We start from the raw sequence: 26,979 nt of genomic DNA, 5'->3' as shown, positions 1-26,979 counted from the left end.
GTCTCTGTGAGCAGAACAAAATCTCCTCCTACCAGGCCCGCTGTCACACTCTACCTGTCTCTTGAGCCACCCCCTCTTTGCTTCTCCTGGTTCAAGATGGTCAGGAGTTTGTCTCCCCAGCAAGACTGGATATTCCTTGTGGACAGGAATATTTCCCACTGCGGCCCTGAGTACACAGTATGCATCTCAGTGTGAGGAGAGTGGCAAGAACCGAACTTCTAGAGCAGAAAGGAATCTTAAAAACCATGTTCCACGAGGGAACTGAGGCTCGACGCGGTTAAACCATCCACCCGCCTGAGGTCACTCCCCTAAACAGCCACAGTGCTGGCTGTAGGACCAAGTCTCCAGACTGCCATCCTGGTGCCCGCCTGAGGAGGCCTCCGTGCCTCGGGCAGTGAGTGAGTTGAGTATGCCCACATGAGTGAGGGAGCTTGGGCTTTGGGTTTATCTAGCTTCTCTGAGCCACAGGTTCATCATCAACAGGTTTGTTAGGGGTCAACTGGGGTCATGTCACTTGTGAAGCAATGGGCAGGGCGCCTGGCACACAGTCAGAGTTCAATAAATATGCATTTACCACTCATTTCCCTCAGAAAGGTCGGGATTTAGAAGAACATGTAAAGATAGAGCTGGAAGCGGTGGCCTGAAAGCCTAAAGGGCTGAAAGATGAACAGCTCTATACTGGACGTCAAATTAGCCATGGGCAGTCAGAGTGGAGGCCCCACTGTCCTCTAGAGGGCTCTTTGCTCAGGCTCTGATCCTTTCTTTTCTGGCTCAGTTTTTCCTCCTTTCAGCTCCGCCCTGTGGCTCAGGGACCTCTTGCAAGAAGTGCTTTCCTGTAGGCGACAGGCTTTGAAGATTATATGACCTCAAAGGAATAGCTGAGGGGCGTATATGGCCTCAAAGGAATAGCTGAGGGGCGTCTGAGTTTAGAAGGTAAGACCTCACAAAGAGGAGAGCTGGGAAAGCTTGAGAAGCTGTTCCCTTCGAGGGATTCCTTGGGCTCCGGGGTCTGGAGGTGGAAGGGGGTGTGGGACACCCAGGAGGGAGCTCAGAGCCCGCTGGCAGGGGGCCCTTTGGTCCGGAGCCCTCCTGGGAGCTCCAAGGTTTGGCCACAGTTCACACATTGCTTAACTCAAGCCTTCTTTGTCCGGCACCTCTGGTGAGTCGGAGAAAACGAAACTGAAAGCCGGCTGTTGTCTATGATAGCACTTTTGCTGCAGTGACTCTTTACTCTGATATTTTATTTGGGATTTCTTTGACTCCCTTCCCTTCCCTGCTCCTTTATTTCTACCAGCCCATCTCACACCTGCTGTAACAGGAACCCTGCACATGAACATTTGTCCCAAAGTTTTCATTGCCAGGGTGGTGTGCTTTCATAGCACGATCGATGAGATCTCTGAGGGAGGGGCCTTTGATACTGTCCGGGTGGCCAGATTGCCAAAAAGTGGTTGCTATGTGGGTTCTGTAGCAGGTGCAGTTTTACAGATACGCAAGTAACAGTTTGGTGCTCATGCTTGAATTGCATTTCTGTTACTCACACCTGGCGGAGGGCCGTTGGACTAAATCAACCCCACCAGGTCCTCTGTTTATGTGCTGTGTGTGTGCACACAGGTGGGGAGACCAGGATTCGCTGAATTATTATTTTTTCATAGTGGGACATTATTAGTTCTCTCATTTATTGAATGCCTAATATTTGCCATACGTGACATGCATGACTGTATTTACTGTTGCCCCCTCTGGAGGAAACAAAATTGAGAATAATCTAATGCTACACAATTAGGAAGTAACAGTCCGAAGTTACACAACCAGTGGTTCAGACTTCAATCTTGTGAGTTTGGAGCTTAAGCTCTTTCCGCTTTTCTGTATTATTTTGAATAGAAGCACAAAGAAGACCTGCCCAGTGCCAGCGAACAAACACGCTGAGAGGAATCACACTTCCTGTGGCGTAGGAAATGCAAATTGACACAACACAGATTTCTTTTCCCCCTGTAAATGAGAGTTCTTTCTTTCTTTCTTTTTTTTTTTAAGAGCCCATCTATTTCTGGCAAGAGTATGTTTATATGACATCAGAAGACATTTATTAACATAGCTTGAGAGTTTTTAAAACGATCATATCCTTTTGTGGTGGGACAGAGAACTGGTTCCAAACTCAGGTTTGGCTTCTAGCTGCTCAAAAATCAATACTAGAGAGACAGGTGATGGTGGGAAAGGTAAGGTTGCTTTATTCAGGAATCTGACAACCCGGGAAGATGGCAGACTAACGTCTCAAAGACCATCTTCCCCATGCAAGGGAAGCTGGGGAAGGCATGGGGAAAGGGAGGGGGTGGGGGCTGCGTGCCGAAGAAGCAGATGCCCAGGCAGTTAGTCATTTGTCAGTATGACCCTGAACAGACATATTGGCATCAGCGGCAGCTGGCCCTTCACTCCTCAAGGCCAGGGGTCTGCACATCTCAAGGAAAGTAGATTAGTTCTGCTACAGACCGAGGGACTTAGGTCAGCACACACCAGTGCATAGGCTTGAAGCAAATTAACACTTAAGACCTGTTAGTGTGCCATTACTCTTTGACCAGGCATTCAGTTCTTTGAAATCTATCATAAGAAATCTATTATAAGATTTCTCATAAGAAAACAAGCTTTAGGGGCACCTGGGTGCAGTTGGTTAAGCGTCCAACTTCGGCTCAGGTTGATCTTGCAGTTCGTGGGTTCGGGTCCTGTGTCGGGTTCTGTGCTGACAGCTCAGAGCCTGGACCCAGCTTCAGATTCTCTCTGTCTGCCCTTACCCCACTTGCACTCTCTCCCTCTCTCTCTCAAAAATAAACATTAAAAAAAAGAAAGAAAATAAAGTTTAAAAAGCTAAATTAACTGAACCATTATTTAGAATGGTTAAAAAAAATTCTAATTTTAAACGTCTTGTTTAAAAATTGTTTTTAAAAACTGCTCAGTAGTGGTGCCTGGGTGGATCAGTCAGTTGAGTCTCTGACTTCAGCCCAGGTCATGATCTCATGGTTTGTGACTTCGAGCCCTGCCTTGAGCTCGCCGTTGTCAGCACAGAGTCCTCTTGGGATCCTCTCTCCGCCTCTCTCTCTGTCCCTCCCTTGCCTGCACTCTCTCTCAAAAATAAACATTTAAAAATAAATAGGGGCGCCTGGGTGGCTCAGTCGGTTGGGCGGCCGACTTCGGTTCAGGTCATGATCTCACGGTCCGTGAGTCCAAGCCCCGCATTGGGCTCTGTGCTGACAGCTCAGAGCCTGGAGCCGGCTTTGGGTTCTGTGTCTCCCTCTCTCTCTGACCCTCCCCCTGTTCATGCTCTGTCTCAAAAAAATAAATAAACATTAAAAAAATTAAAAAAAAATAAATACTTCTCAGTAATAAGGAAATGAAGCAACTGTCTGGTGGCATATTGCCATTAAATTTTTTTAAGTTTATTTATTTATTTTTGAGAGAGAAAGAGAGAGAGAGAGAAAATCCTAAGCAGGCTTGATGCTATCAGTTCCGAGTCTGAGGCAGGGGCTTGATGTCTCAAACCGTGAGATCATTACCTGGGCTGAAATCAAGAGTTGGCTGCTCAACCGACTGAGCCACCCAGGTGCCCCAACCATTAAAAATATTTTAAAAGACTTTGCAGTAACATAGGAAATTATTTATACGATGGCATTAAGGGAAAGAAAGCAGGATACTTATACAACATCCTTACATAGCATGATCTCAACTATTTGTAAAAAATATATAGAAATATACTAAAATGTTAACAATGGCTATTTCTGGGTGGTGGGACTGTAGCATAATAATTTTCTAGAGCAAATAGTTCTATATTAATAACCAGATTAATTTTTTCCAATTCAAATGCTTCCTCACTATTGTGAAATTACAGATAGCTCTCTCATCTCCTGGTGGGATGTCAGAAGACTGCAAGAGTATTGTTTTCCCTCATACTGCTGGTCCATAGTCAGATAACTCCAATTTACCCTGACAGGAGTTCTAAGAGCTCCATGTCTCTTTGATCAAGTCCCAAGAAGATAAATTTTCATTTTCTTGAAGGAAAGGCACAGAGTTGTAGCCACTGGTAATTACCATCATGGAGAGCAAGAGCCATAACAACCTTCAGGAGAGACCCACACCCTCCAGCAAGGGGAAGGCATCAGTGGAGGACAACCAGTTGATCAAAGCAGTTGAAAAAGAAGACATCAAGCTGGTTCAGCAATTGCTGGAAGGAGGGGCTGATGTCAATTTCCAGGAAAAGGAGTGGGGCTGGTCACCGTTGCATAATGCGGTACAAAGTGGCCAGGAGGACATGCTACATCTTCTGTTTCGTTACGGCGCTAATCCTTGTCTGAGGAAGAAGAATGAGGCCACTCCCTTCATCATCGCTGGGATTGGAGGAAAGGTGAAGGTGCTCGAACTTTTACTTTCTAAAGGTGCAGAGGTCAATGAGTATGATGCTAATGGCTTCACAGCTTTCATGGAAGCTGCTGTGAACGGTAAAGTCGAAGCCTTAAGATTCCTATATAAGAGTGGGGCAAAGGTGAATTTGAGTCGAAGGACAAAGGAGGATCAAAAGAGGCTTAGAAAAGGAGGGGCCACAGCTCTAATGGATGCTGCTGAAAATGGACATGTAGATGCCTTGAAGGTCCTCCTTGATGAGATGGGGGCAGATGTCAAAGCCCGTGACAACATGGGCAGAAACGCTTTGATCTATGCACTTAGGAACTCTGATGATAGAAAGGTGGAGGTCCTCACTCGCCTTCTGCTGGACCATGGGGCTGATGTCAATGTGAGGGGAGAGAAAGGGAAGACACCCCTGATCCTGGCAGTGGAAAAGAAGCACTTGGGTTTGGTGCAGATGCTTCTGGAACAAGAGCATATAGAGATTAATGACACAGACAGTGAGGGCAATACAGCACTTCTGCTGGCTGTCCAACTCAAACTGGAAGAAATTGCTCAACTGTTATGCGAGAAAGGAGCCAGCACAGACTGTGGAGATCTTGTTATGATAGCGAGGCGCAACTATGACAGTTCCCTTGCAAAGTTTCTTCTCCTTCATGGAGCCAGAGAAGATTTTCACTCTCCTGCTGAAGACTGGAAGCCTCAAAGCTCACGTTGGGGGGAGGCCTTGGAACATCTCCACAGAATATACCGCCCTATGATTGGCAAACTCAAGATCTTTATTGATGAGGAATATAAAATTGCTGACACTTCTGAAGGGGGTGTCTACCTGGGGTTCTATGAAGGGCAGGAAGTAGCTGTGAAACGCTTCTATGAAGGCAGCACACATGGACAAAAGGAGGTCTCCTGTCTGCAGAGCAGCCGAGCAAACAGTGACTTGGTGACGTTCTATGGGAGTGAGAGCCACAAGGACTGTCTGTATGTGTGCCTTGCCCTCTGTGAGCAGACACTGGAGGAACACTTGGATAAGCACAGAGGGGAGGCTGTGGGAAATGAGGAAGATGAATTTGCCCGGCATGTCCTTTTCTCTGTATTTAAGGCTGTGGAAGAACTACATCTACTGTGTGGATACACTCATCAGGATCTGCACCCCGGAAACATCTTAATAGGTAAGTCCCCCCAGTCTTCTCTTAAAAATTATGGGGTCTTTATTTACAAAAGGAAAGGATTTTCATTATAGATAGGAAAAGAGTAGAGTACATGTATACTATTCTGTTCAAGACTAATGAAACTGATTCATAATTATAGTGCAGTCTCTCCTGCTATGAGGTATAACCTTTACCCCACATGGAGGTCCCAGATGCCAATGGAATACCAGGCTAACCTTATATACTTCCTTTGGCAAATGCAAGTATGAAGGTATGTCTTAGATGGGGTCAGCTCCAGAAATTGGAATTCCTAAAGTAGCCTGCAAGTCAGAGAATCCTGAAGTTATGTTCCTTCAGACAAGATGGTAGTCACCGTAAAACTGAATGGCAAAACTGAGGTCAAAATTGGGCATGCCAGGATAAGATGCAACACAGTGAAACAGCCTCCAAGTAGGCAGAACAAGACACTACCCACTGGCTCAAGCCAATAAACAAACATACAAACAAACAAACAAACAAACAAATGAAAGCAACATTAAAGAAAAGAAGCAGAGCTGAGTGTAAAGTCCCAGGAGGCAATGTGGTGCAGTAGAAAGAGTCTTGGCTTTAGACAGGTTGAGGGAGGCTTGCAGCCCAGTCCTGCCACTTGGTAGCTTTGCAACCTCAGAGTCACTTGATTCTGTGAGGCTTAGTTCTCTCGTTTAAGACTGATAATACTGCTTTGATAAGGTTGTTATGAGGTCTAAGTGCAGTACGTTAGACAAGTTACCTGTGTCATAGGTGCTCAACCAAGGCCAAGTTCTTGTCTAGAGGGCTAAGCAGAAACAGTTACCTAATCTATAGGCATGCATTGAGATTTGAGCTAGGTGTTGGGGAACAAGACAAAAAGAGGGTTCAGGTATGGAAAGGCAGAGAACAGTGTTTAAGGTCCTGCACAAGACCTGGAAAGAAGTAGGTAAACCTAAGAACACAACTGGAGTCTGGCTTTTAGTTTGAAGCCACTAGTGGCACTCCTTCCTGGTGTTAAGCAACTTTGCTGGGGAGACTGACAAAGGCCAGAAATATGTGCAGCTCTACCAAGTGAAGCAGTCTCAAGATTCAGCCAAGGGCAGGTTCCTTCCCACTTCTAAATGTCTATCTTGATGCAAAAGGGTCATATATCATGTTCTAAAGAAAATTACTTGTCACTACCTATTCTTCAGAATTTCTGGCACCACCTCTTCTATTCTTAAGCTTGAACAATAAAGAATAGACTATATTTCTGCCTCAGGTGGTGAACCTAACATATACTAGAGACTATTCTTTGTATTAAATCCCTAAAATGATAGGGAAAGATGGTTAAATGACTTCATAGCTGAGATCACAATAACAACAGAAGTTTTACAGGACAAAATCTTTGAAGAGTCATTAAGAGACTGAACATGATTGGATGGGGTTAAAGAAGGACACAGGAGCCAGTATAAATGCAGGAGGCCACAACTAGATGTTACTCATAAAAGTGGGGTCAGTGCAAAGAAGCCCCACTCAAGAGTAATGGAAGCCAGAGGCAGGAGAGGACAAAGGACCAGGTAACAGGAAGATTATTGCATTGGTAGAAACTAGGAAGCTCAAACCCTGTGCATCCCCTCTCCCCCACAGACCAAGCATCTATGACAGGCCTGTCTGTCTGCAGACAGGGAGACAGGGCTGCTACTCAAGACACTGGGTGGTTGATGATCTCAAGAGAAACAAAGTACATTTAAACCCACAAGATTTGTGCCAAAGCACCCTACTGAGTGGCATGTCCTTCTTACCCCTAAGTTTCACTGAATAATGTAAAGCAGTTCTGACAACTGCCTCCATTCCCCTATGTTGGATAGTATTAACAGAAACAACTCACAGGGCATCAGGGATTCTCAACTGCAAAATGAGGCTTATAGTCAAAAATGACTTAAGATATTCATGAAGTACCAATACCATAAAAGAGATGCACGAAATAGAAGAATTAACACCCAAGGAAACAAAGCTAATTGAATGTATTAGTTTCCTATGGTTGCTGAAACAAATGATCACAAACTTGGTGTCTTAATAGAAACTTATGGGGCGCCTAGGTGGCTCAGTTAAGCCTCCGACTTCGACTCAGGTCATGATCTCATGGCTCCTGAGTTTGAGCCCTGTGTCTTGGCAGGCTCTGTGCTTACAGCTCAGAGCCTGGAGCCTGCTTCAGAGTTGGTCTCTGTCTCTCTGTGCTCCTCCCCTGCTTGCGCACTCTCTCTTTTTCTCAAAAGTGAATAAACATTAAAAATTTTTTAAACAATAGAAACCTATTCTCCCACAGTCCTGGAGGCCAGAAATCAGTACCACTGGCCCCAAATCAGGTGTCACCAAGACCAAATTCCCTCTGTAGCCTGTGGGGGGAGACTCTGTTCCTTGCCTCTTCCTCTTGGCTGCTGATATTCCTTGACTTGTAGCATCACTTTAATCTCTGCCTCTGTAGTCATATTGCTTTCTCTTGTGTTGTCAGATCTCCCTTTGCCTCCACAGAGGGTAGTTGTTAAAAGTTCTCACTACATAAGGATGTACGTGATTACACTTCGGACTCACCCTGCTAACCCAGGATAATCTCTCCTATTTTAAGATTCTTAATCACATCTGCAAAATCCTTTTTTGTTTTGACTATATAAAGTAATATTCAGGGGCGCCTGGGTGGCTCAGTCAGTTGAGCATCCAACTTCGGCTCAGGTCATGATCTCACAGTTGGTGAGTTCGAGCCCCATGTTGGGCTCTGGGCTGACAGCTCAGAGCCTGGAGCCTGCTTCTGATTCTGTGTCTCCCTCTCTCTCTGCCCCTCCCCTGCTCATGCTCTGTCCCTCTCTCTGTCTCAAAAATAAATAAAACATTAAAAAAATAAAAAAAATAAATATTCACAGATTCCACGGATTAGTACATGGGCATTTACTTAGCTTACCTTATTAAGTAACCACAATACAACTTTGAATATAATTAATAAAACCAGAGAATAAAGATAGGTCATGTCTTCCAAGAAGCAAGAATAAGCATTGTGAAAAGAACCAAATAGAGAATTTGGAATTTAAAAATATGATTGCTTAAAATTTTAAAACTTGGGGTGCCTGGGTGACTCAGTCGGTTGAGTGTCTGACTTCACTTTATGTCATGATCTCACTATCTGTGAGTTCCAGCCCCGCATCAGGCTCTGTGCTGATAGCTGAGAGCCTGGAGCCTGCTTCAGATTCTGTGTCTCCCTCTCTGTCTGTCTCTTTTCCACTCATGCTCTGTCTTTCTCTCTCAAAAATAAAATAAAAACATAATAAAATAAAAATTTAAAACTCAAGACTGGGTTGAAGATTAAATGAGTGAACTAGAAGATTTGCCCAAGAAATTCTCCAAGGAAATAATAGAAAAGTATAAAGGGATGGAAAGGGAAAAAGTTTAAGAAGTCAGGAATTAGATCCAGAAGTTCTAATAGGCATTCCAGAGGGAAGAAGAGAGTGAGGCTGAAACAATATTTGAAAAAAAATCGCTGAGAATGTCCCAGAACTAAAAGATGGATATAGTTCTCTTATTGAAAAGACTCACCAAGAGCTGAGGTAAGTATGGAAAAAAACCCCATTGAGCCACATCTTAAAGGAATTTCAAAGCATCAAAGAAAAAAGAGAAAACCTCAAAAGCTCCCAAGAGAAAAAAAATTACCTACATAGAAACCAAAATCAGATTGGTAAGGGACTTCTCTCATCAGCAACCTGAATGCCAAAGGAAGGCACTGAGGAGAAAGAGCCTATTTAACAGCTGAATATTAGTGTCAGCCCAGAATTCATATGTTGAAACAATAATCTCCATGTGAGGGCACTTGGAGATAAGACCTTTGGGAGGAGATTGGATCATGAGGGTGGAGCCTTCATGAAGGCATTAGTGCCTTTTTTTTTCACAATTAGAAATAATTTTTTCATTTTCTCTAGCTTTATTAAGAGAAAATTGATATGTAACATTGTGTGAGTTTAAGGTATATAATGTGATGATATAATATACGTCTATATTGCAAGATGATTACCACAATACAGTTAGTTAACACATTACCTCACATAGTTGCCGTTGTGTGTATGTGTGGTGAGAACTTATAACATCTACTCTCAGCAACTTCAACTATATAATACAGTATTGTTAACTATAGTCACCGTGCTGTGCATGACATCCCCAGAATTTAGTCATCTTGTAACTGGAAGTTTGTACCCTTTGACTGCCTTTAGCCATTTCCCTGACCTCCACCACTGGCAACCACCAATCTACTCTCTGCTTCTATGAGTTCAGTTTTTTTTTCATTATTTAAAAACATTTTTTTAAATGTTTATTTTTAAGAGAGAGAGAGAGAGAGAGAGAGAGCGAGCATGAATGGGGACGGGGCAGAGAGAGAGGGAGACACAGAATCTGAAGCAGGCTCCAACCTCTGAGCTGTCATTACAGAGCCCAAGGTGGGGCCTGGACTCATGAACCATGAGATCATGACCTGAGCCAAAGTTGGACGCTTAACCAACTGAGCCACTGAGGTGCCCCTCAGTTTTGTTTTATTTTTTTTAGATTTCACATATAAGTGAGATCATATAGCATTTGTGTTTCTTTGTCTGACTTCTTAAACTTAGCATGATGCCTTCAAAGTTCATCCATGTTGTCATAAATGGCAGGATTTCTGTCTTTTTATGGCTGCATAGTGTTCCGCTGTGTGTGTGTGTGTGTGTGTGTGTGTGTACCATTTATTTATTTATTTATCCCTTCATCTGTCAATGGACACAGCCAGTTTCTATGTGTTGGCTAACATAAATAATGGTGCGATGAACCTGGAGACGCAGTTACCTCTTCAAGATGGTGATTTCATTTCCTTCAAATATACTTTTCTATTTGATCAATTTTTAATTTTTTTGAGAAACTTTCACGGTGTTTGCCATAGAGGCTGCACCAATTTACATTCCTACCAACAACACACTAGAGTTCCCTTTCTTCCACATCCTCACCAGTGCTTGTCATCTGTCTTTTTGGTGATTATTCTAACAGATGTATGGGATGATATTGCATCATAGTTTTGTTTTGCACTTCACTAATAACTACTGATATTGAGCACCTTTTCATGTATCTTTTGGCTCTTTTAATGTCTTCTTTGGAAAAAATGTCTATTCAGGTCCTTTGCCCATTTTTCAGTCAGAACATTTTATCTTTGCTATTGTATTGAATGAATTTTATAATTCACTCCAAACCAGATATCTGATTTGCAAACAGCTTTTTTTTTTAATTCTGTACATTCCCTTTTAATTTTGTTGATAGTTTCTTTTGCTGTGCAGAAGCTTTTAGTTTGATGTAGTCCCTCTTGTTCATTTTTGCTTTTTTTTGCCTGTGCTTTTGGTGTCGGATCTAAACTATCACTGCTGGGACCAATATCAAAGAGCTTTTCCTCTACGTTTTCTTTTAGGAGTTATAGGGCTTCAGGTCTTACATTTCAGCCTTAAGCCATTTCAAAGTAGTTTTTTAAGTGGTGTAAGACAGGGTTCCACTTTCATTCTTTTGCATGTAACTATCTGTTTTTTTCCAACATCATTTTTGGAAGAGACTGTCTTTTCCCCATTGGGTATTCTTGGCTCCCTTGTGAAGAATACATATGTGTGGGTTTATTTTGGGGCTCTTGATTCTGTTTAATTCATTTTATACCAGTACTACATTGTTTTGATTATGAGAGCTTTGTGATATAGTTAAAAACCAGGAAGTGTGATGCCTCTAGATGTGTTCTTTCTCAAAATTGCTTTGGATGGATTAATGCCCTTATAAGAAGAGGTCATAGAGGGCTGCCTGGGCGGCTCAGTTGGTTGATTCTCTGACTCTTCATATCCACTCAGGTCATGATCTCATGGTTTGTGAGGTTAAGCCCTGTGTTGGGCTCTGTGCTGATAGCATGGAGCCTGCTTGAGATTCTCTCTTTCCCTCTTTCTCTGCCACTCTGCCATTTGCACTTTCTCTTTCAAAATAAATAAACAAACAAATAAATAAACATTAAAAAAAAGAAGTCATAGAGCTAGCTAGTTATCTTTCCACCATATGAGGACACAGCAAGAAGATGGCTGTCTATAAACCAGTAAGAGGGTCTTCACCATGAACCCAGTCCTGCTGACACCCTCATCTCAGATTTCCAATATTCAGAACTGTGAGAAATAAATTTCTGTTGTTTAAGCCACTCAGTCTATTGTGATTTGTCATAGCATCCAGGACTGACTGAGAGAACAGTCACATTATTATTGTTCACATGTGATTCAGAATAAATACATATTTTTGATTGCAGTATTATTAGCACACAGTGTTTTATTAGTTTCAGATGTATAATATAATGATTCAACAATTCTATACATTACCCACTGCTCATCACAATAAGCACACTTTAATCCCCTTTATTTATTTCACCCATCCCCCTCCACTTCCCCTCTGGAAACCACCAGTTTGTTCTCTGTATTTAAGAGTCTGTTTTTTTGTTTGGCCCCTTTTTTTTCTTTGTTCATTTGTTTTGTTTCTTAAATTCCACATATGATGAAATCTTATGGTGTTTAGGTTTCTCTGACTTATTTCACTTAGCATGATAGCCTCTAGGACCATCCATATTGTCACAAATGGCAAGATTTCATTCTTTTTGATTGCCGAGTAATATTTCATTCTCTCTCTCTCTCTCTCTCTCTCTCTCTCTCTCGATATATATGTATATCTTCTTTATCCACTCATCTGTTGATAGACAATTTGGCTACTTGGTTATTGTAAATCTTGGTTATTGTATCTTGGTTATTGTAAATCTTGGTTATTGTAAATAACACTGTAAACATAAGGGTGCATATAACTTTTCAAATTAATGTTTTGTTTTCTTTGGCTAAATATCTGATAGTGGAATTACTGGATCATATCATATCTATTTTTAATTTTTTGAGAAACCTCCATACTGTTTTCCACAGTGGCTATAGTAATTTACATTCCTACCAACAGTGCACACTTTTTCTCCACATTTTTACCAACATTTATTTTTTGTCCTTTTGATTGTAGCCATTTTGACAGGCATAAGGTGATATCTCATTGTGGTTTTGATTTCCATTACCCTGATGATGAGTGATGTCGAGAATCTTTTCATGTTTGTTGGCTATTTGTATGTCTTCTTTGGGAAAAGTTTCTATTCAGGTCCTCTGCCCATTTTTAATTGAATTGTTTGGGGTTTTTTTGGTGTTGAGTTGCATATGTTCTTTATACCTTTTTGGCATTAACCCCTTATTGGATATCTCATTTGCAAATATCTTCTCCCACTGAGTAGGTTACCTTGTTGTTTTGCTGATGGTTTCCTTTGTTGTACAGAAGCTTTTTATTTCAGTGTAGTCCCAATAGTTAATTTTGCTTTTGTCTTCTCTTCCTGAGGAGACATATCTAGAAAAAATGTTTCTATGGCCAATGTCAGAGAAATTACTGCCTATGTTTTTTCTTTTTCTAGAATTTAATGGTTTCAGCTCTCACATTTAGGTCTTTGATCCATTTTGAGTTTATTTTTGTGTATGGTGTAAGAAAGTGGTCTATTTTCATTCTTTTGCATGTAGCTGTCTAGTTTTCCCAACACCATTTGTTGAAATACATTTTTTAAGCATTCAAGGATCCAGGAAAACTTTCTGCCCACAGACCCTACATGAAAGATCTGCTAGAGGATATGCATAAGGAAGGAGAGACAGTCTGGGAGAAAATAGTAACTTACAAGAAGCAAAGAATAAACAAAGAAAGAATTCATTGTTTATGTAAATTATGCACATTGTTTTTTTTTTTAAGAATTACAAATATATTAATCTTAGATGACATCACTGTGGTGGGAGTGAGGATGAAGAGGTTCTTGATTCATTCATTGACAGCAGGGTGGAGTGGGCAGATTTTGTCCGGACTCTGCCCATCAACTGTTAACAGTCTGTGATGATGTAAGTTTAAAATTTTGATAGCACTTTAACAATGTCTATTGAATCTAAACAAAACAAAACAAAACTGGGGCTTGTTAAAAAAAATCAAGTGTTAGGCAGAGATGTGAAGTGTTCCATCAGGCACTTGCCAATTTAAGTAGTAGAACTCAGCTCCAAGTGGCTTAAACAATGAAGGGGATTTATTAGTTCGAATAGCTGAAAACAGTCCCTGGTTATGATCTGCATCCCATCTGCCCCTTCAACCTTCTTTCCAACTACATCCCTCCTCTCCAGGTACTCAGCCTGCTTTCTGTCAGAGCGGAATTCTTTGGGTTCCTTTCTGCCTTGGGAATTCCTATCTGGAATTCTCTCTTCCCTGCTCCACTTATCCACTCAAATTCTACTAATTTTGAAAGAGAGAGAGAGAGAGAGAGAGAGAGAGAGAGAGAGAGAGAGAATGCAAGCAGGGGAGGGGCAGAGAGAGAGAGAGGGAGAGAGAGAATCTCAAGCATCCTCCATGCTGACAGCATGGAGCCTCATGTGGGGCTCAAATTCACAAACTGTGAGATCATAACCTGAGCTGAAATCAAGAGTTGGATGCTCAACCAGCTGAACCACCCAGGTGCCCTAAGAGTCCTTCCTCAAGGAAGACTTCTTTCCCACATACAGCCATGTGGTTCTTGTTATAAACTTTCAGTTTCCTGCACTTTTGGCTAGTACTTTTAAAGTTGCAATTAACTTTGTGTTTATTTGTGTAATTATTCACTCAATATCTATCTCCTTGTTCAGCGACTCTGAACCCTGCAGGATCTGTTCCGTGTTCTCCTCCTCCACTGTCATTTTCCCCCTCACTAGACCCTTATTGAATAATTTAGTGGAAGCATTTTTGTTAGACTGTGGGTTTCCGTGCAACTTTGATATCTAAGTTCAGAATAAAAAGGGTTCGAGAAGCACACAATTCTACTGACTGTCATCCTATCTGGAGTTACCCAGTTTTCTTTCTTTGACTCCTTCAAGCCAGAAGCAGGAGCTACTTCTTCAAGGACAGATCACTGACTTGTTCTCCTCTCATATTGTTCCGGATCTCTCCTGTCCATGCATCCCTCTGTCTGAGGACTCAGTGGCTTCTTTCCAGGGAGAAGGATTCTAAAGAGAGGATGAGGCAGTGACTCATAACAAGCACATGGTTAATCCATGATAACTGCTTACAGCATCATAGTGGGCTGTGGGTGATGGGCTTGATTTAGTGGAGTGCTGTGTTAATCTGGCCTTAGATTTGGAATCTTGTTGGTTAGCTGTTGTGTAGCCTTAGGAAGTCAACATAACTCCTGCCAGCGGTTTCTTTATAAATCTGTGCTCTTTGCCCCCAGGAATTGCCTGAATGGGGAGCTAGTTAAATTTATCCTCATCCTACCTCACCCCCAGGACTGGAAAAAAATAAAATTTAAATCCTGCCCTTGGCATATACCTAACAGGTGAAACGATGTGGTGCACATGGCTCTTTTGAGGAGCAAATGGCCATGCAGATATAAGCTTTATTGCTGCTTTCTTTGGCGATGGTAGCACATTGCGGAACATATTTATTTAAGTTAATTACAACAGGAAGAGAAAGGATTTTCATTGCATCTCTACAAACTATCCCCTAGATTCCAAGAATGCTGTTTGCCTGGCAGATTTCGATAAAAGCATCAAGTGGGGTGGAGAGCCGCAGGAAATCAAGACAGATCTAGAGGTAATTTCTACAACTAGTTTACTTTTCCATCTTTCACCTTCCTTTTTTTGTTTCATTCATTCCCTTATGTCCTATGGCCAATTAGAGGTCATCATTTCTATTTTAACTAACTTTCACAGCGTTTTCCCAGAGATTGCTGCCTTCAGTCCTGTGCAGACAGTAGCATTTCTCTGGGTTGGTGTGGAGTTGGTTGTTGCTGTGGTTCCTTTCTGTATCTCTTTGGATCTCTCTCCTCCTGCACCAGCTAGATAGTAAATAAATCAAGCATGCCACATCTCTTCTAAAATTACCTCCAAGAAGCATCTCCAAATCACCTCCAGAATTCCTGCAGGAGGTATTTTCTGCCTAAGGACAAGGCAGTTGAGATTTCTTTTCCCATTCCATCCAAACTGGGGTGCTAAACTCCTGGGAAGGCCAGATACTACAGCCCTCTGAAACACAAGAGAGGGATGAGATTGATCTTCAGCTTGAAAGAGACTAATCTTGGCCAAAAGGGTTAAGACCCTGAAATAGCTGTTTCTCCTGGGAGGAGAGAGGGCAGAAACAGAGCCTGACCTCTGCAGACCAAAGGTTCCAGATTGATTCTGATCCTGTCAGGGCAGCTTTGTCCTGGGGGATTCTCCAGGGTGCTCAACTTTCAACCCCAGGAGCAAGAGCTCTCTATCCATGTCTGGCCTTTGCTGTTAAAAGCCTCAGATTTTAGCTTCTTCCCTGACTGGTGTCTTGCCTGCTGCATGAAGTTCCTATGCTGACCTCCTTCTTGGCCTTTCCTCCCTGTCATGACCTAACTCCTGGGGCTATCACTCTGTCCCACTGGACCTGGACTGGCTCCTTTATCTGCTCCCTGACATAGCCCCAACCCAAAGTCCCAGTTCCCAGCCAGATTCCTACCATTTCCCTTGCTTAAAATATTTTTCTTCTCCCCTGTTTATCTGTATGCTGTCCATACTTTAAGATCAAGCTCAAATTCCTCTTCCTTTAAGCAGTCTGCCCTGACAACTCTGGCCCATGATTACTTTTCACTCCTTATAAACCTCAGTTGTGGGGACCATATACTCCCTCGAAGGGTTCTTTATACACTACCTGTGTCTTTTCTCCCTAATAAGCCTGTGAACTCCTTGAGATTTCTTCCACTTTCCATTTGGTCATAACCTATATCACACCTCCATACAGAGTGATAATTCTTGAATACCTTTAGCTCAATTTATGGGTTTCATGCAGGCCCTTGGACTGCTGGTCCTATATGTGGTAAAGAAGGGAGATATCCCTTTTGAAACCCTGAAGACTAAAAGTAATGAAGAGGTGATTCAACTTTCTCCAGATGAGGAAACTTGTAACCTCATTCATCACCTGTTCAACCCTGGAGAAAATGTGAAGGAGCATCTGAGTGGCCTGCTGGGTCATCCCTTCTTTTGGAGTTGGGAGAAGTAAGTAAAGCTTGATTGCATATTTCAGGCATCCAGAAGGGAGACAGTGACTATATATATATATATATATTATAAAATCATATATCATATATCCAAATGATAAATATAAATATATATTTATTTTTCATAAGGAAATGGCTCAGGCAGTACTGAGGCTGAGAATTTTCATGATCTGCCTCTGCAAGCTGGAGACTCAGGAAACCCAATAGTGTAATTTAGTCTAAATCCAAAGGCCTGAGAGCCAGGGGGCACTGATGACGGGGATTCCAGTAAGGGTCTGAAGGTCTGAGAGCCAAAAGGGGTGAGGGCAAAAGAAGGTTGATGTCCCAGATGCAGCCATAAGACAAGAAGGGGTGAATTCCAGGTTTTGTTCTATTCAAGGACCTCAGGGGATTAGACGAGGCCCATTCACAAGGGGAAGGTGATCTGCTTTACTGAGTTCACCAGTTCAAATAGTAATCTCATCTGGAAACACCTCACAGATATGCCTAGAATAATATTTAATCTGGGTCTCTTGTGGCCAGACAAGTTAACACATAAAATTAACCACCATGTTTAGGTGGTGTGGGAAGGAGTTAGGCTGGGAATCAGAAGACCTGGGCTCTCCTCTCAGCTTGGCATCTCCTGACTGTGTATCTTTGGAGTAGTGACTTAATGTCTCTGGATTCTGGTTTTGTTTTCTGAGGAAAAGAAAAAGCCGCGGGGGGGGGGGGGGGGGGTTGGGGAAGGGGGAGCGGAGAAAGAGAGCAAGATGCCTGCCTCTTCCATCATACAGAATTTTTAGAGACATGGTTTTACTACTTTTATCAAAAACCGAAATGTAACATTGTTCTTTCTGAAAAGAGAAGGCAGAGTGGAATGACCACGATAATTTTGTCATCTTCAGCCGCTATAGGACCCTTAGGGATGTGGGAAATGAATCGGACATTAAAATGCGAAAATGTAACAGCAGGATTGTCCAACTACTGCAACTTGAAATGTCTGAATGTTCCAGAAGTTTTGCCCAGTGGACTTCTAAGGTATGAACGGTTCCTGTGTCTGGAAGTTATTCTAGGAGTAAGGATCTGTGTAATGTGTTATGTTAGTTTTTGTTTTTTTTTTAACTTTCAGTATACTATTGGCCTGGCTCAGCCAAGGGGTAGAAGATGTGATTTCCCTGCCTTCCTCCCCATCCCAGCCCCCTCTGCCCTGTTGGGTCTCTGTCTCATCTTTCAGAGGCTAGGCCCTCCTGATAGACAGACTCTCATCTAGACTTCTCTTTAGGATGGCCGCGTCCCAGCCCAGGAGTCTTTTCCTTTCTTGTGGCTCTTTCCCTCCAGCCCTGGTTCTAAGAGAGGCCTGGCTAATCATCCTATTACTATTGTGACAAGAGCAGCTGATTAAATAGAGTTTAACCCCAAGGAGGTCCCGCACCATGAGACTTCTCAGTCCAGGGAGAGATTGGCTGCCTCTGCCGACTGTCCAGCCCAGCTCTGAGGGCCCACATACACATCTACATTCTGACTAGGGAAACACACCATGAAGAAATCTTTCAAATTTCTCTTCTTCAAGAAATGGTCCACCTAACTTGAACTAAATACAGTAAAACATAACAAATCAATCATCACCTCGATCTGGTCAATGCTACCAAAACTTTCGTTATTATTACTTAGCAGATACCTATCGAGTGCCAGTTTCGTGCTAGACCCATGTGAGGCTGTGGGCATGTAAAGCAGAGTACAGCATGGTCCATGGAGGGCCAAGAGACCCACAGAAACACTGGCTGTATGATACATGCTGGGCTCCCTGGAGACAGTGCAAAGCACTATGGGAGAATCCATATCCCCAGGTCTTTGACCGAAACCAATAGCTTCCCAATCATATGCCTGATCTAGGACTGCTTGTCTCACACCTCTTTGTTTCTGGGTCTCATTTTGCTTTCCTTCCCTTGTTTGCCTCTAGATGACACATCACACTCATAATTGCTGCCTTAGTGTCCATTTCTCCCCACTACCCTGTAAATTCCAGGGGGGCAGAGACTGTCCGTTGTCATGTCTGTTACTGAATTCCTGGCGTGGAGTAGGTATGCCATGACTCTTTGCTAAATGAACGTCTATAAAACTTCAGCTAAAACTTAAACTTTTAGAAACAGAGAAGTTTGAAACAAGAACAAGTGATAATAACAGCTGACAATTCTGTAGCACTGACTCTATGGCAGTTATAGTTCCCAGGGCTTTGTGAGAGTTTCCACAGCTAATCCTTATAACAACCTCTGAGGCAATTACCTCCCTTTTGTGGGTGGGCACACTGAGGCACAGGCAAATACTTTTTCCAAAGGCACAGAGCCAGCAACAGAATCTGAAGCTGGGCAGTCGGGCTGCCGATGCTGTGTGCTAAAGCTACTCACTGCACGAAGTGATGATGCCATGAAGTCCACCCGTTCATTTAATTGCTGAGGAAATTGAGACTCAGAGGTATAACCTGAAATAGCCAGACCTGGAAAAGCAAAGATTGGCAGCGCCTGGGAAGGAAAACCTGTTCTTTTGTTTCCCAGTTCATCAGTTCTTTCCCCAAAACTTTATGGACTTATGATGATGCATTTTGACTGACTTCAAGCCTTACCTTTTTACTATTTTTTAGGTTTTTTTTTAAGTTCATTTATTTATTTTTGAGAGGGAGAGCACAAGCAGGGCAGGGGCAGAGAGAGAGAGAGAGAGAGAGGGAGACACAGAATCCAAAGCAAGCTCTAGGCTCTGAGCTGTCAGCCTAGAACTCGACGTGGGGCTTGAACCCATGAACCACAGGATCATGACCGGAGCCGAAGTTGGATGCTTAACTGACTGAGCCCCCAGGCGCCCCTCAAGTCTTATCTTTTAATTCCCATTTGAGACTTTGACTTTCTGTCAATTCTCACGACTTGCCCATTTTCACGGTCATACATTCAGCTTTGCGGCAGCCCCAAGGAGCCAAGTTTTCCAGCGTGTGCTCCTGCCTCCTCCCTCCGGGGCGCCCCACGCTGGCGTGCAGTGGCTCAGCCCTTCTCCCAGGTGCGCTGCACGTGACACATGTGGACTGTCTCAGCAGGTCTTCACTGGGGTGGTCTAGTCACCCGTGACTCTTGAGGGACTCTATCTTCACGACTGTTGGGTGCTATTCTCTTACCCCTAATGCTTTGCAAAAAGGAGAGCCACCTACAAGGGTGCAAACACACAGAGAAAGGCATGGGCTTGGGAGACGCTGCTGTGAGATACTTAGAGGCAAGGAGGAACATGGAACCTTTGGAAATAGGATTCAGAACAAAACAAAACCCACCACACTCATTTTGGCAATGGCTGCCGGGTCCGATTTTAGTCTGAACACCCCTCTTCAGGGGGGAAATGTAATCAATTACCAACTTGGACAGGTGGCCACCAGGATAAAAATATTGTACAGTCTAACGAGTAAATTTCCTAGGACAATAGCCAACGAATGTCTAAACCATGTTTCAATATATTTAACTTCCTATGAAAACAATTCACTGAGAAAATAGATATCAGAATGTGAAGTTACTTATAATCCCACATCTAGACACAACTACTGTTAGCATTTTGATGTTATAGTATTTACTTCCGTTCTTTTTCTTTCTATTAATTTACTTTATTAATCAGTGGTAATTTGGGCATATATTCAAATTCGCATTTTGCTTTTTTGTACTAATAGTGCGTTAGGGTTTATTTTGTGTTGCTACTACATTTTTGCTTAACATTTTGTTTTGTAGATTGACAACTACGTTATGCAAGAAATGAATAAGTATTATGAAAACAAACGCAAACGTTATAAGAATACTGTGAGTGATCTGTTAAAGTTCATCCGGAATTTGGGAGAACATATTAATGAAGAAAAAAACAAAGAGTAAGTACTATTTCTGTTCCTGTAAGTCATCTATGAAATGAGGGTGATTTAAAAATCCAATTCTAGGGCTGCCTGGGAGGCTCAGTCTGTTGAGTGTACGACTTCAGCTCAGGTCATGATCTCGTGGTTCATGAGTTCAAGCCCCGTGTTGGGCTCTGTGCTGACAGCTTGAAGCCTGGAGCCCGCTTCGGATTCTGTGTCTTCCTCTCTCTCTGCCCCTTCCCCGTGTGTGCTCTGTCTCTCTCTCTCTCAAAAATAAATAAACATTAAAAAAATTAAAAATCCAATTCTAAATTTATATCTGCTATTTGTTAGAATAGGAAATTTATTTTGATGGAAGAAAAGTAATTCCTCCCCTCTGGAAAAGGCCAACACAAGGGTCTTACAGTGAATGACAGATGTGCCCCGCAGGCTCTTATCCTCCTTTTTAGCTATTGCTGAGCTCTCTTGAACAGAAGGGTAGTGACTCCCTTGTGGGAAGAAATACAGGGGCCCGGGCAGCTGGCTAAAGTGAATGTGGTGCTGTAAAAGTCTCAAAAGTAGCCCCTGTTAGTGAAATCAGCTGGTGCAGCCTAAAATGTTAGCTGTAAACTCACAGAAAGCTTGCAGTTTTCAGGGCTCTTTTGGATTTTGGAATTGTAGATAAGGGACTGTGGAACTGTATCATCTCCATGTTATGGAGAATAAAACGGGTTCACAAAAATCAAGTTGCTAATTAGTTGAAGAGTTAGGAGATGAATCTTGTTCTGTCAGATTAAAAAAAATTTTTTTAATGTTTATTTATTTTTGAGAGAGAGAGAATGTGAGCAGGGGAGGGGAAGAGAGAGAGGGAGACACGGAATCTGAAGCAGGCTCCAGGCTCTGAGATGTTAGCACAGAGCCTGACACAGGGCTTGAACTCACGAGCTGAGACATCATGACCTGAGCCGAAGTCGGATGCTTAACTGACTGAGCCACCCAGGTGCCCCTTGTTCTGTCAGATTTTAAAGTCCTTACTCCCTCTGCTCTAGAAACCAAGGGAGCAAAGAGATCTTTGGACGCAGATGCTATAATGGGGGAAGACGATTTGGGGGCAACCATGCCAATATGTTTATGTTTCATTTCAGGATGAAGTCGAGAATTGGAGAACCTTTCCAGTATTTGCAGGAGAAATTTCCCGATCTGGTCATCTATGTCTACACGAAACTACAGAACACAGAATACAAAAAGCATTTTCCCAAAACCCTCAATCCCAGCAAGCCTTAGTGTGATAGAGGTCATCCCTGAGTGGTGGCTGAGCTTTTAGAGTTCAGGGAGGTACTTACTTAGCTGTGATCTCGGGCAAGTCACAACTCTCTGTCTGGGTCTCTTAACTAACCTGGTTGTTTGCGGGGATGTTAGATAGCGGGTATATCAGGCCCTGACACAGTGCCCAGTTTTCCCACACGTTTACAACAGAAAAATGTATATGCTCAAACTACCTTCCTTGTCTTTTTTATGGATAAAGCTTAGTGGTAGGAGCTGGGAGGGCATCCTGCTAAGATTCCTCTTGTCAGTTACACCCCAGGAGTTGAGTGGCTACACCTGTAATGCTTCTATGTTTTACCTTGATTGTCTCATTTAATTCTGCCAATGACCTTGCAAGACAGGGTTTATTATGTCCATTTAAGAACTGGCAGACCTGAGATTCAGAGAGTTTGAATTACTTGCCCAAGATCATACAACTTGCATAGAGCACTGTATAAATGCACGTCGTGTTATTGTTATCACTTACTTGGGTATTTAGAACTTAATCACTAGCCCAGGGATCTTCTGGATGGATCCCCAAAGGAATATGCCAAAGGGACTCCAGAAAGCTCATTCACTCATTTACTCCACTTATGCATGCATTCATTCATTCGATATTTGTTGAACACCTAGTATAAGACCAGACACTAATTGTATGAATTCCATTCCTTCTAGAACCACCTACATTGGTTTTCCATGACCTCAAGGCAGTAGTTCTCAACTGGGGGCAGTTTTGCCCCTCAGGGGCCATTTAGCATCATCTGGGGATGTTTTTGGTTTTAAATCTGGGAGATAGGGCATGTTATTGTCATCAGATAGATGGAGGTCAGGGATGATGCCAAACATTCTATAATGCACAGGATAGCCCCCCACAACAGAGAATTATCCAGCCTAAAATATCAGTGGTACCAAGACTGAGAAACTCTGCCTTAAGGAATTGGGACACTTTTGAACTGGCTTGGGGACTAGGACCATGGATTGTGTAGACCACCTCACAGAGGAGTGACTTGGATTTATTATCTTGCTTTTGGATTTGTAGTGAAACAATTCCAGTGTCACCTCCCCAGAAAGCCCCCTGAGCCCCCCCACCCTCCATCCCCCAGTCTGAGTGCTCTTTCTGGCCCCCTAGCACCCATAACCAGAGCATGCTTCTCTCCACCTTGAGCTTGCTTCTTCCTCACTGGAATGTAAGCTTTCAAGGACCAGTGATATTTATAATGTTTATTTATTTATTTTGAGAGAGAGTGTGAGTATAAGCGATGGAGGGACAGGGCTCAGCGTGGAGCTCGATGTGGGGCTCGATACTACAACCATGAGATCCTGATCAGAGCCGAAATCAAGTGTTGGACACTTAACTGACTGAGCCACCCAAGCACCCCAATATATATTTTTTGATTTGTATCATTAGTGCCTAGCAAAATGTCTGCCATATGGTAACATTCAATAGTCACTGAAAAATGAATGAACCATCTTTATAAATGAATAATAATGTTACCTTACATTTTAATCGTGCTTTATAATTTATAAATTACACCCACATATTTTCTCTTTTAGTTTTCAAAATTATCCTGTAAGGTAGGTGTTGTTATATTCATTTTGCAGATGAGGATAGAGACATATTGATTTACTCTAATACATAGCTAGAAAGTATCACTGTCTTGATTTGAACATATTTTCTGGCATTAATTCTGATGTATTTTCCACTTATCCTCGTTCTGGTGGTCAAGGTGGAGCCTTGTAATGGGAGGAACTGGGGCTAAAACAGTATCTTAGGTTCTTTCTGAAGAGATGACGACAGTAAATGAAGTTAAGAAGAGTTGGAAGTCAAACTCAACATAATTGACACTGATGTCCTCCACTCTCACCTATGATTGCATGAATCATCCTCTCCTTGCTTAAAAAAAAGGTACTGGAAGAAAGAAACTTAAGGCTGTTCTGTAAGGTTTTAGGAGAAGCAAGATTGCCTTAGATTTTAAAATTAAGGTTTGTTTTTCTGATTTGTAGTAAGTACCTGGTTATGTCAATCAAAATGCCCATTTGTAAGCATAGTCAATAAAACTTGGAGTCATCTTATTCAGTCTGATTTTCTCTAAGTGATATTTCCACTATAGAGAGTAGTGATAAATATAATAGAAAATGCTCAATGAATAATTCCTGGTTAGGTTTTAAGAAAGGGCATCCTCCTCTTTAATAATGGGAAAAGGAGCCTATTTTCAGCCTTTCAGTAATTCTGGAACAATCTGAGGCTGGGGTGTCTGTAGAGAGAGAAGGAAGGAACTGATCGTTTTACCCTCTGCTTTCATTCTCTGAGGGTTTCTGTGGATGCTCTGCAAATATTTCTCACTTGGTCCTCATTATCACAAACATTTCACTGAGTTTGTAGCTCATGTTAGGTGCTATGTTAGGCAAGGTGATCCTGTGCCTGGACTTGTCAAGCAGAAGTGCCAGTTACATAGAGAAGAGGGAAGTTGCCCACCTGGAATGTACTGGACAAGTAATACAGGGGAGACAATTATGGTAAACGTAACAATTACCACTTCTTGAGCACCTACTGGTTTCCAGTGCCTAATGCTTCTATACATGACATCCATCAACACCCAGGACAATGCTATGAGATGCAATTATTCCATTTTACAGAAGAGGCAATAATGTGCAGAAAGGATCGATAAGTTGCTCGAGTTCACAAACGTGGTAAGTGGAAGAGCTAGGATACAAACCCAGGTCTGCAACTCCATCAGGTGTGGCCTCCCCAGAGAGCCAAAGATGGTGAGTTTGGCAGGGCTGAATGATAATTGTGAGTGGGGCTTATTGCGGCTTTTGTCAGTTGCTCCCAGTGCAGCCTAGGAGGTCAAGGTTACCCATGACCTTCATAGCACCGAATCCAATGACACTTCTCTGTTTTCACCAGTCTACCGGCTGACCACTCTTTTGCTTTTTCACCTGCCCCCATTAGCATCCTTAGCACCACACTCACTACTTTTTCTCACCCCACTGTTTGCTTCTCCACAATGTCCTTTGCCAACTCATTCTCTGCTCATCCTCTAAACATTGAGTGTCCCTGACTTAAGCCTCAAGCAATTCACTTTTTCCCCCCTTTCTCCTTAGATGATCTCTCCAAATACCATGACTAATATTATCATAAATAGGCAGAAGATATCCATGTTTTGAAATGCAGGTTCTACTTATGGATATTACCACCTTCCACCTAATTGCCCCCAAATTATTAGTCTTGTTAGGATTCTTTTCTCCACCCCTCAACATCCAATCTATTAACAAGCCCAGTTGGTTCTCCTTCCAAAATAAATCCCAAATCTGCTCACAACATTTTGTTTCCACTACGTGGATCAAACCACAATGATTTTTCACTGGAACTGAAGCATCAGCCTCATAACTGACTTCCATACTTGTCCCCTAACAATCCTTCCTCCACAAAATGATCTTGGAAAAAAAAAATCAGTTCAGGTCACTTCCCTGCTTAAAATCCTCCAATGACTTTTCATTGTAGTTAAGATAAAACCCAAACTGTCACCATCACATAGAGAGTCCTAGAACTCTGTGATAATTGCTTTCACTCTCCTATCTTGCACTGGCTGTATCTCTGTTCCTCAAGAATCCTGAGACCATCACTTCCTCAAAGGCCTGGATTTTGTGGTCCTTTCTGCCTGGGGTTTTATCCTGCTGATCTTAGCATGATGGTTCCTTTCATCTGCTAGGCCTCAGCTGCTGTCATTCGATGGGCTTCCCTTGTCCAAAGTTGTTCACAACGATCATTATTTTTGAAGATATCATAGGACTAATCACTATCTGAATTGATCAAATGTATTTGTTGCCATTAAGAAAAAAACCTTCCACATCATTAAGGAAATCAGGAAAATCACATCAGGAAATACCTTGCATCTGCCTAATCCTTAATCCACACAAATGTGTGTATTTCCCCTGAAAGGTAGAGCTGGAGGAGCCTGGACTTCCTGGCCAAAGGGGGCCAGGTTGGGTTGCTGGGGCACTCACCAGTAAGAGAGACCTGAAAGCCCTGCTTGCTGGAGAAGCCTGGGGCCCCATCAGGTGAGCAGTCCATTTGGGAGGGGTTGGGTATTAAGTCACCAGCTAAAAGTTGAGATTAGATTTTCCTGGGAAGGGCTCTCTCTACCCTGAAGCCAATCAAGGCCAATCAAGTGGTCAGTCTGGAGCTTCACAGGCCTGGAGTGCCCCCTGCAGGCCAAAACTGACTGACAGACGATGAACCGCATCTGCGTGCGCCATGCAGGATAGGGAATAACTAGGCACCTGGATCAGGGCAATGTCGGAGAGGCAAGGTCACAGGAGAGGCCTATTGGGAGTACATGGCATCTCCTAATTCTAAGCCTTAACCTACCTACAAACATATGTAGTCCCCTGAAGGCAGAGTTGGAGGAGTCCTGACTGCCTTACCAGGACTAGATCTGGCAGGCTGGCTGGGGTATCCTCCAATAAGAGACAGCTGGGAGAACTGATGGCCGCAGAAGCTGGGACCCTATCAGGTAGCTAGTCCATGTGGGGCTTGATCGTTGTCCATTTCAGCAGCTACCTCAGAGCAGTTTGGGGCGGTAGGCTTCCTCCACCCTTAAGACAATGCAAGTGGTTGGGGATGAGCCATAGTTTCAGAGGCCTGGAGGGTCCCAGCTGCCCAAGGACAGGTGATGAAATATATGCTGCACCTGCGTGGGAGGCGTAGGTTAGGCTTGCCAGGGACCCGGAAAGGGGCAAGTGTCAGGAGAGGCTAGGTCAGAGCAGAGAGCTGTTGGGGGTCCAAAACGTGGGCCAAATCTCAAGCCTCATCCAGCAATGTGGAATATTCACTCTAATGGCAAAGCTGGAGGTTTTTCAACTGCCTTGTGGAGCAAGGGAGCAGGTGAGCAGGAAAGGACATGCTCGATTGGGAGACACCTGGGAGTCCTGGTTCCTAAGGAAGCCCTGGACAGCAAGTCCACATGGGGTCTGTCCCCCATTTGGAGCGGCCACCTCAGAGAAATTCTCAGAACGTTGGGTCCCTCCATGCCTGAGGCTATGCCAGAGTTCCAAAGGCTTGGAGGGCCAGGCTGGCCTGAGGCTGGCTTATGGGTATTTACTGCGCATGTGTGGGTGGGGCAGGTCAGGGTAGTTAAGGAGCTGACGAGCGCAAGCCTCTGGAGATGCTGGTCACTGGAGCGGGCTCTTGGGGTTACAAGGCAACC

The 26,979-nt window shown here is 43.1% G+C and overlaps 1 protein-coding gene across 2 annotated transcripts; it reads left to right on the top strand.

The window, feature by feature from the left end:
- Positions 1–772: 772 nt before the first annotated feature.
- On the top strand, positions 773–23,842 carry RNASEL (ribonuclease L). 2 transcript variants are annotated; one of them, XM_027074400.2, is made up of 7 exons: positions 773–933; positions 4,039–5,552; positions 15,121–15,206; positions 16,428–16,633; positions 17,520–17,652; positions 20,370–20,503; positions 21,610–23,842. In XM_027074400.2, the coding sequence occupies exons 2-7, from the start codon at positions 4,076–4,078 to the stop codon at positions 21,746–21,748; spliced, it is 2,175 nt and encodes a 724-aa protein (XP_026930201.1). In that variant the 5' UTR covers positions 773–933; positions 4,039–4,075; the 3' UTR covers positions 21,749–23,842. The 2 variants fall into 2 exon arrangements, with proteins under 2 accessions (XP_026930201.1, XP_014918358.2); XM_015062872.3 differs by having other exon boundaries at positions 3,872–5,552.
- The last annotated feature ends 3,137 nt before the right edge of the window (positions 23,843–26,979 follow it).

This window comes from Acinonyx jubatus, chromosome E4 (genome assembly GCF_027475565.1).
Source record: "Acinonyx jubatus isolate Ajub_Pintada_27869175 chromosome E4, VMU_Ajub_asm_v1.0, whole genome shotgun sequence".
Classification (NCBI taxonomy): Eukaryota; Metazoa; Chordata; class Mammalia; order Carnivora; family Felidae; genus Acinonyx; species Acinonyx jubatus.
Note: the sequence above shows the minus strand (reverse complement) of the source record. Positions and strands in the feature narration are given on the sequence as shown.